Source organism: Chrysochloris asiatica, unplaced genomic scaffold, assembly GCF_000296735.1.
Source record: "Chrysochloris asiatica unplaced genomic scaffold, ChrAsi1.0 scaffold00007, whole genome shotgun sequence".
Classification (NCBI taxonomy): Eukaryota; Metazoa; Chordata; class Mammalia; order Afrosoricida; family Chrysochloridae; genus Chrysochloris; species Chrysochloris asiatica.
This window is the reverse complement of record NW_006408525.1, coordinates 20,261,472-20,272,055: the sequence shown is the minus strand read 5'-3', so window position 1 is coordinate 20,272,055 and position 10,584 is coordinate 20,261,472. Positions and strand designations below refer to the sequence as shown.

General features: G+C 49.3%; 1 protein-coding gene across 1 annotated transcript; it reads right to left on the bottom strand.

Moving 5' to 3' along the window:
• Nucleotides 1-4,630: 4,630 nt before the first annotated feature.
• Nucleotides 4,631-9,158, bottom strand: MRPL27 (mitochondrial ribosomal protein L27). Its single transcript, XM_006832465.1, has 4 exons — nt 9,119-9,158; nt 7,431-7,562; nt 6,829-6,896; nt 4,631-4,837 (listed from the first exon to the last, which is right to left on the bottom strand). Exons 1-4 carry the CDS (start codon nt 9,156-9,158, stop codon nt 4,631-4,633), a joined length of 447 nt encoding a protein of 148 aa, XP_006832528.1.
• Nucleotides 9,159-10,584: the final 1,426 nt, after the last annotated feature.

The window sequence follows — 10,584 nt, the reverse complement described above, 5'->3', positions numbered from 1 at the left end:
CACACACCTTTAGAAGTGGGGGTGAGGGCGAAGGTTTCTCAGATTTAAAAACCCTATTGGCCAGTCAGCTGGTCTGGTCAGCTAAACTCATGGGAAGAAAGGATTATGTCCTGTCCAGGCCGCCACAGGGCCAGTTTTCCTAGTTGCCAGGAGAGGGCACCCTGAGCATGGGTAACAGTGTTGGATTTTTTGTGTGGCTCTTGGGGGCACACTTGGCATGGATTCTCACTTGATACAGCCTCTGAGGCGTTCTCTCATCTTCATTCAGTACATCAGGAAACAAAGCTCAGAGCTGCGAAGCGACTGGAGCCCAAAGTCCAGCTAGTCAATGATGGAATCCCCCTGCAGACCTAGGCAGGTGGACTCCCAGAGCCCCTCATTCACTACTCTGCTTTCATAGGGGCATGCTGAGCAGGAAGTCAGGAAAGGGGTTAAGCAAGAACTCAAAGGAAATGGTGTTGGGGTCCTGAGACTGTTTTCCTATTTGAGAAAAAGCCATGGTGATAAATTGTTAAGTGCTCAATTGCTAACCAAAAGGTTGGCAGTTTCAACCCATAATGACCCTGTATAGTGTTTCTGAGGAACAGCTAGTGGGTTTGAAATGCCAACCTTGCAGCTTCCAGTTCAGTGCAGACCCTACAGCGCCACACTGGGAAACCCTATGGAGCTGTTCTGTGGGTCGGAATACTGGTTTCTGTGGGTCAGAATGGACTCTGGCACACAACATCTCAGGAACTATCTAAAATTCTCTGGTTCTGTTGAACTATTTTAAAACATCAAGTCTTAGGTCAGTAAATAAAATGAGTTAAGTAGGTCCAGGGTGTTAGACACAGGCCATAAACAGTTGAACACTCAGACTCTGACCTAGGCTGGACCAGCCTGTAGCTCTGCAGCCTAGGCTTGCACATCTTTAAAGTGTTCTTGGAGCTTAGGTGGGGCACACTACATTTACCCCCTATGACTCCCATCACATTACACTTCTTGAGAGCTGTTGAGTTGGTTCCAGCCCATAGCAACTCTGTTGAGTTTCCCAGGAGCTGCTAGTGAGCTTGAACTGCCGACCTTGCAATTCAAACTGACTTTGCAGTCCAGCGCACTAAACCACACAGCGCCACACCAGGACTCAAGCACATTACACTAAGTCCTAGTTATTCATTAATGTTGCCTACTGTGAACATCTTGCCTTCATATTAGCCAATGGCTCCTGATCCTCACTGAGGGTTCTTGATTTAATTGGTCTGAGGGACAGCCTGGTCTTGGTCTTGGTGTATTTTCAAAGCTTCCCCCCCCCTTGTGATTCTAATTTGCAGGCAGGCTGGGAATGACTGACCCCCACTGCTCCTGTCACAAATCTGGCTCCACTCAGTTGGATTCATGACAAGTTCAGAGAGCAGACTTGGGGGTGGGGCTCCTTCACCCATGTTCCCAGTTCAGGTCTTAGAGACCTGATTCTCAGCCTGCGTTCCTGCAGTGTTCCCTATCCACATTCTTGTAGGGCTGGCGCAGCCTGGAGGCTTGGACTTTCAGAGGTTTTGAAGCCCTCCCCTGGCTGGGACCCTGGGGTCAAGATCAGGATTCTGGCAGGATCAGGTGGGAGTGGAGAGTGTGGGCTGCATAGGCAGGCTGGGCCCCTTGTTAAGTTCTGCTGAGATGGTTCTGATCCACAGCAACCCTGTATAGGGTTTCCGAGGAGCAGCTGGTGAGCTTGAACCAACCTTGAGGTTCAAATAGACTTTGCAGGGTCAGCACATTAACTCAGCACCACACCAGGATTCGGCGGGGCCCCTAGCAGAGCACAATAATTCTTTTGGAGGAGAGTCTTTTGTATTTCGTGGCCCTTGTGCCTCGTTTCCAGGGCAACCGTGGACAACACAATTTCTTTTGAGGTGGGAGCCAAGATTAGAGGACAGCTAACCCGGAGCCGTTACCTGGCCAATGGGAAGTGGAGGTGGGCAGTCAGGCATGAGGGGATCTGGGACAAGGAAGAGCCTTGGGCAAGTTGTGCATGAGGCTCAGCAGAAGCCAAACCTGGCCCTGCCAACCCCTTTCCTATAAGTTGTAGGAGGACCCTTGGGTGGCTGGCAGCCATGTAGAGAGAAGCTCCACCTATAGAACTTGAGGTCACGGTTGGGGATTGATCAAGACAGCAGGAGTAGGAGGCTGCAGGCTGCCCAGTCAGCCCGGCTCTGGATGAAGTTGCCCCTTGGCCACAGTTCCTGCATTGGGGTGTGGCCCTTGGGGAGGGTCAGCCCTATGAGCCTACTGGTTGCTCCTCAAAGTCAATGCCCTTTCTTGTACCACCCCACCCCACCCTGCCACTGCTGCTCACGTGCAGCCATCACCATGGACAAGTCTCCTAGCCACAGTTGTGACCACTGGTGAGTACCTACTGCCAAGTCCCAAGGTCAGGGCAGAGACCCCCTTGGCCCTTACCACAGGTCAGAAGTGCAGCCTCTCACTTATTGGGTATCTAGAGCAGCATTCCTCCCCAAGCGGAGTTAAGACTGCTCTGCAGCTAGCCTGGGACCCCAGGGGGTACTTCCCTGTGGGTTCTTAAGTTCTAGGATGCCATAGTGCACGATGGCTGGAGTTCATGATGGGCACTAGGCCCTTGGGATCTCTTCTGCCTCCTCAAAACCATTACTTTGAAGGGTGTGCCCCAGCCAAAAGTTGTTTCTCCTGATGGGAGAGATGGGATAAAGGGTCTCTGCTCTCCCTCATGAGTATCTGCTACAGGAAGCTAATGCACCCCCAAAGGGAGGCCAGAGCTCAGCCCTTGCTGCCTGTCCTTCCAAGACCAAAGCCAGCCAGGTCATTCCTCCACCAGCTTCTGGAAGAGATTGGGGAGAAGGGGCCTGTGTGAGCAGGAGCAGGTGCAGGCCAGGCTGCAGCTGCGTGTCTGGAGGGAGGGCAGTTCCATTCTGGTGTTCATCATCATCATCATCATCATCATCGCTGTTCTGTTGCTGCTGCGGTACCAGTGGGGATCCCCACGCTGCCAGCTCCTCTGCTCTTGCCACTTCAGAGCCCCCGCCAATACGTAAGCACCCCTGCCCTCCGCACCTGCCCCCTGCCCCAATTTGGCCAGAAAGATAGTTGTGTCGGGGAGAAGCAAGTGTTCAATGTGGAAGGAGCCTTTGGACTTGCCATTCTCTGGACTCGTCTTCTAGCCTGGGTTCCCTAGGGGCCATGGCAGCAGTGTGGAAAGGGTTAACATCCTGGCCAACGACCTCCCTGGCCACTGGAAAACTGGCCAATGTTGGGGAGCTGCTCAGTGAAGACATTATGGCATTATGTGGTCTTTCCCCTATTTGCCAAGCAACTTGAGGCCCTCCCTCCCCCTCCCTTTCAGGGGAGGAGCCCAGAATCTGTGGGAGGGGTAGATGGTCACTGCAAGTACTATTAGTTCTCTCCCAAGGGACGAGGCACCATATGGAATCCTCCGAGCTGCAGACAGGAGGTGGCAGCTTCCTGACAGTCCCCACAAAGGTCATCAAAGCTGGCAACCAGATGAGACTAAGCCTGTTGTGGCCATGACTGAGGCCACTTTACAGCCAAGTGTTTTTCAGAAATGCTAAGGATCTGAGCGTTTTTTGGACTGGATAGAGCATTAAAGGGCGGGGGCATGGGAGAGAACACAGGGTTTGGTCTCTACTCATTGACCCTAAAGCTTGAGCCTCACCTTGAAGCATGAAGTCAAATTCTTTGCAGTTGCTTATGGTTCATGGTACACCAATAACCACAGAGAATGTGGGCATGGTATCTGTCTGAGGGAATGGAGAGCAGTCCACTCACTGTGCCTATGGAGGGTTGTTGTTGTTAAGTGCCGTGGAGTTGGTTCCAACTCATAGTGATTCTGTACAGGGTTTCTGAGGCTGTAAATCTTTACGGGAGCAGAAATCTTTCTCCCGCGGAACAGCTAGTAGTTTTGAACTGCCGACCATGAGATTAGCAGCCCGATTCGTAACCACTACGCTACCAGAGCTCCTTTTAGAGGGTAGATGGAGCCTGATAAGTCTTTCAGGAGGGTCTCCTGCATTCTATAAGTTCCTTTTTTGTCCCAAACCCCTAGTGGCAGGGGGGTCTGCCATGTGGTCCTCTATGGGGCTGTGGTCCCAGCTTCTTTGATTATGGATGGCTCCAGGAGAAAAACCTGACTGCCCCTACTTTTACTGGCCGCCTTGTACCCCAGACTCCCAGGACTCAGGTTCTGAACTTGTGTGTGATCCAAGAAGGAGAGTAGGACGGGGTAGTCTCCAACAGCAGCACTCTGCCTTCCCCACAAACCCCCCTCCCCCACAGAAAGCCCAGCTCATGTCCTACTCTGACAGATCTGCACTGCTGCTGTGAGGTCCTGCCTCGGTATTCAGCAGAGAACATGGACAAGGAGCAACAAATTAGTAAGCAGTTCCATTCAGGTGTCCCCAGACAGCACATACTCATGACTCTAACTTTATTTCTGGTCCCAGCACAGGTCTCCCACAGGTCTCCCAGTCTTCGTCAGAGTCACCATCAAGCAGGCTTCTTCCTTGGGAGACATCATCCTCATATCCAAACCTTGACATCTTCTGGTACCACCTTGTCCTGGTAACTGGGATCCAGTCTGTGTCCACTGGCCTCAAGCAGCAGCTCAAAGCATAGCTACCAGTTTGAAGGTGCCCTCAGGCTTGGTGGGAACCACATGGACAAAAGTCTTGTAGAGGACAGCGCCCTTGGGCAGCCTGGTGACCAGATCTACAGCTTCTGCATCGCTGGGACTGGGCACGTAGACCTCCTTAGTATAGTGGACTACCCCCTCTTCCAAGGCATACAGACATTTCCTCTTCCCCAGCCCCACCTGCAACACAAAGACCAGATCAGTTGGATGGAAAGCCAGGTGGTTCATTCGAAGGCTTCTGGGCAGATTTCTAACAAGGATCCAAGCTCTGGAGCTAAAGGTAGTGGTGGGGGTGGGGGGTGGGGTGCTCTAAAAGCTTCATCTTGGGTTCTTTAACTACTGAGTGGCATTTTCTTACCTTTTATTTCTTTACTGATTCCATGACAGAAAGAGAAAACAATCCTGGTGACTGCTTAGTCCCAGCAGGCTAAAGGGCAGATTCTGTGCATTGGGGAACAAGCTACATGGGGACAGATCCCAATCCAGGTCCAAGAAGATGCCCTTGTTTCACTTGCTAATGGAGTTGGAGTAAACACTAGTTTGTTATACATCTTGCTCTACATAGTGATCTATAAAGTTTAGGCTCTATAGAAAGTACAGGACAAAGTTATATGAGTAATGCGTATGCTAATAAAGAATGATACTAGCCAATTATTTAAATTACACGTAAGCACCATTCCGAGCACTTTTAAATATATTAACTCATTTAATTCTCACCTCGTGAGGTAGGTACTATTTCCCACCCTACTTTAGAGATGAGAACAATGAGGTGCAGTGGGTAAGTAACCTGTGTGCTGTATATGTACTTGTATAAAACTCTGTATTTGACCTTCATATTTCTAGGAACTTAGATGTACTATTTTATCCAGGCAGTCCAGCGCTACTCTCTTGCTCTGAAGCTAGGATGCTTGGTTCAAATCCCAGCCCTACTACTTATAACTATGTAATACTGGGCAAGTCACTTTATTATACTCTATCTCAGATTTTACATTTGCAAAATGCAGATAATATGAACTGTTTCAGGATTAAGTGAGCCAATTAACACAAAGAGCTTACTGATGTTGTTTTAGCATGTCCAGGAAGCTAACATCCAATAGCTCAAATCCTAAAAAATAAAACTACTGTATTTACCATCAATCCACATACAATTTGGCATTTCTGAAATCATTACAGGTTAAAACCAACCTTTCTGTGCCTATTAAAATTGTCCCCAGAAAAGTGAGTAGGAGGCAAATTGATTACAAAAGAAACTAAGCTAATATTTCAAATACTGTGGAGAATAGAGTTCTGTCTTACCAAAGAACTTTCCTTCTTTTACTGGAATCCCAGCCTGGAATGGGCCTAATTTCTGGTGTGTGTACCAGAATTACATTTTATTATAATCAGGCTATCTTTAAATAATCTGTTTATGCAAAACAATAATTCTTAGAAATAACAAAAAACATATTAAAATTAGTTTCTCAAGATTAAGAAAAATAATCCTAAATCACTAGGCATCTCCTCCTCCAAGAACTGTTGTTGTTAAGTGCCGTCGAGTCAGTTCTGACTCATAGGGACACTGTGTAGGGTTTACAAGGAGCAGCTGGTAGTTTTGAACCTCCAATCTTGTGGTTCGTAGTCCAGTGCTTCTACTACAGCACCACACCAGGACTCCCTTTTAAGAACTAGGGATTATGAAAGAGAACCAAGAGAACCAGACTGATTGTATGCTAAGCCTGCTCTCTACTAACCAGACAAAAACCCTGGTGCAAATCCCAGCTGTCTGACATCTTACTTGTAAAAGGGAAAGGGTGCCTACCTACCGCAGAGGATGGGGTTAAGAAAGAATGAGGTCATGTTGGCACAGGACTCAGCAGGATGCTTGGCATTTGGTAAGAGCCCATTTTAAGTAACACTATAAGGAGCTCTGGTGGCGTAGTGGTTACGAATCGGGCTGCGAACCTTAAGGTCAGCGGTTCGAAACTACCAGCTGCTCCGTGGGAGAAAGATGAGGCTTTCTACTCCCGTAAAGATTTACACCCTCGGAAACCCTGTACAGGGTCGCTATGGGTCGGAACCGACTCGATGGCACTTAACAACAACAACAACAACTACTACTACTATCATTATTACACGTGAGGGCAGAGAAAAGTGGTCACAGGGCAGGAAAATGGGGCCATCAAGCAACTCACATGGGCTCCTGGGTGCCAGCGGAACTTGCGTTGAGTCCCCAGGATGTTGCCAGCATGAACATAATGACCTAGAAGAGAAGTTCACAAGTGTACCGCCTCAGCCCTGGCCAAAGTACTGGGGCGGTACAACACCCTGCTAAGAAAACCCCAGAGTTCTGGCCGTCCTGGTTCCACCACTGCCAGAAACAACTCCCACACAGCCCAACACAAGCAGCCCTCCCCCCGCCCGCCCTTCCCCTATGCACTCCAGTCACACAGCCAAGGCTCAGAGCTTCCTGCCCCCCACCCCCCTCCTCAGGTCTTGTTGGTGTTTTGTTGTTAGGTGTCATCAAGTTGGTTCCAACTCACAGCGACCCTACGTAGGGTTTCCGAGGCACAGCTGGTAGATGTGAACCACCAACATTGCAGTCGAGTGCTTATCCTATGGCGCCACACTAGGACTCCCCTCAGGTCTTAGCTGGCCCTTTAATCCAGAGCCAAATGCCCTGGTGAGCTACACTGAGCACAGAGCCAGGCCACTGAATGGGTTCCCTGTTCTTCTAAGAAACACCCAGACAGCAAGGTAGGTGCAGCTGGGAAATGAAGCCAAGACGTATGCCCACCTTCCATCTTCTTGATGCCATAATGTTTGCCAGGTGACTTTCCACCAAGGTTTTTGGAGCTGCCACCTGTCTTCTTGGAAGCATATCTGACGGCAAGAGCTGTAGCCTGAGGGAGGGCCCACAGGGCTGTAACTGTAGAAAGGTAACAGAAACACTGTTCACAGAAGACTCCAAACCAGACTCTCTTTCTTGGCCTTGATGGGCCATTTGCTGAGAGGGGGCAGGGAAGGTAATGAGGATGTGCGCGGGGAACAGAAATGCCTGCCACAGGACTGTGTTGATTTTTAGGGAGTGTCTAAAAGTCCTTGGCTTTCTCCAAGAGGATAACTCAGTCCTGTGTTGTCCTGGGGTCAGGGGAGCAGGGAGGAGAGAAGAGGGTGGAAGGTGGTAGGGAAAAAAAATAAACACCATGTGCCCTAAAAGTCCTGATACATTCAGTCCTGCAGGGAGGAAACAAACACTATAAAAATAGCGAAGCCAGCAAGAACACAGAGCCACCAGCTTCAACCCCCCACACACCAACATGCCCTCAAGGCCAGGCCACAGTGCTCAGTAACAAGGGCACCCAGAGCGAGGCTCCGACTTCGGCTCACCTCACAGCTCAGGTTGACCAGGAAGCTCAGTGAACTCTCGCTCTAAAATAGACTCACATCCTTCCTTTCCCTCCAAATTCACTGCTGCCTCTTCCACCTCTCACGGAGGCTACTGTGAATTTTCCATCTGCTTTCCCCATTTCCACTCCTACCCCCTTTAAGAAGTTCTGGTGTGGTACTATAGGATAATGCACAAGCTCGGTTTGAACTGCAAGGTCAGAGGTTCAAACCCACCAGTCACTCCTTGGAAACCTTATACAGGGTCAGAACTGACTCAATAGCAGTTAATAACAACAAACCCCTTTAAATCAATACATTTGCTATATTTGATTCACAAAATGCAAAGCTGGATTAAGTCACTTTGTGACACTCTACAAAGGCCCAGGACTCCTGTCATCCTTTAAGTTTTAACTCGAATGTTACCTCAGTGTTCTCTAACCATCAAATCTCTAAAGATACATAACACTCATTTTTGCTGTTTCCTTCACTTTTCACAATTTTACTGTTGTTGTTAAATGCCATCGGGTCGGTTACGACCCATCGTGACTCTGGGAAGCAGCTGGTGAGCTTGAACCGCCAACCTAGCAGTTCAAGCCGACTTTGCAGTCCAGCTCATTAACCCAGTGTCACACCAGGACACCTGTCATAATTTAAAACTATTTATAATTTATTTGCTTATTTACTGGCTCATCCACTAGAAAGGGATACGGGCCTTGTACTCCTGTTCTTCGTTGGGATTTCCAACACTTATAACGACGTATAACGGTCTGGCATAAAGACACCCTCAATCTGTTGAACACGTTTACTTTTTGTGCTACAACGTACTGTTAGCCTATTTTATTGATGAAAGGATTCACACCGAGCCAGAGACTTCCAGGAAGTAGCGCCAGGGAAATCGTACAGGCACAAAAGTGATAGGGTCACGTGTTCCTCGCTGCCTCTACCCAAAGCCCCAGGAATATCACGTGGTCTGCAACAGCCGCCCCTCAACTCCCGCACACTTCCCCCTGCACCCAGGCCCTTCCACTGGGGAATGGTTGCCATCTCCCTAGCCTCCTGGCTCGGGATGCACTCCACCCCCACAGCGTCTATTACCAGCTGTCCGAGTCCTCAGCGCCAGGGCTGCCGACGCCATGTTTGCTTTACACGAACTTCCGGTCTCTCGAGCGTCTGTTTTCTCTGCTAGGGGTAGTACTTCCGGGTTCTTCGTAGTACTTGAAAGGGTGGCGCGAGAAGTTGCAGGTGAGCGTTCACTATCACTGCGCGCCGGGTCGGGACAAGGTATTCCTACTGAGCTCCACTCCGCAGGGTTTGTGACCAGGGCGGCCGGAGGCTCTGCTGGGCCCTGTGGACGATAACACGCCGACGGCTCGTGCCCTGGTGCCGGCGTAAGGCGCGGAGCTTGCACGGATAGGGCTCGGTTGTCCCATTCTCTCGTTGTGCAGGGGTGAACTGAGGCCCAGCCGAGGGGACGGATGATATTCCGTTCCGCGTCAATTAGCTTTCTTCATGGAGCTGAGTGCCATATACTAACAGCTGTGTGTTCTTGGGTGGCACTGTCGGATAAACACTGGACTGCTAACCTCGAGGTTTGCGATTCAAAGCCACCAGCCACTCGGAAACCCTATGCAGGGTCGCTATGAGTCGGAACCGATCTCGACGGCACTTAACAGTAACATAGATGTGCTGGGAGCACGGGGGCTCTGTAGGATAAGCACTGGACTGCGAACCACAACGTCTGTGGTTAGAACCCACCAGCAGCTCCGTGGGCGAAAGATGAGACTTTCTGCTTCTGTCAAGATTCGCAGCCTGGGAAACCCTCTAAGGGGTCACTGTGAGTTGGAACCTACTCCACGGCACTTAACAATGACAATAGATGCGTTGTTTCATTTAATTCTCACAATCCAATTAAGTAGGGGTTTTTGTTTGTTTGCAAACATTCATTGTGGTTTGAGTGAAGGTTTTCAGAGCATATTATTTTCCCATTCAATTTATACACGTTCTGTTGCTTGACATGGTTGCTATCCCCTCAGTTAGCCCATGTTTCCTGTTTTCTCAACGTTTTTTTGTAAATCTGCCCTTTTGGACTCCATGGTTGATTGATCTGAGGAGCATCCTCCTGGTGGTAGTTGTTATTAGTCATTTTCTAGGCCTGTTGTTTGGCTGAAAGGTAATATCTGGGAGTGGGTTCCGTTTCAGGTTTGAGGGGTGTCTAAGGATTCCATTTGTCTCTATCAGACCAATAAAGTGTGATCTTTTTTATGATTTAAAATTTTCTGCATCCCCTCCCCCATCCACCCACCCATCCAGGACTTTCTGTTGTGATCCAGCGCAGTTCTTTTGCAGACTTGTGGAGGCCTGGGTTCATGTGGTCCATTAGTCCAATGGACGAACGGTTTCCCTCAATTTTTTATTTTCTTCACTCTTCTTTGCTCCAGGTGGGAAGAGCCCAATAGTCATATCTCAGATGGCAGCTTGCAAGCTTTTAAGACCCCACTTGCTAAAGTAAATGTTATTAATTACTGAAGAAGAAACAGGCCCACAAAGTTACATGACTCACC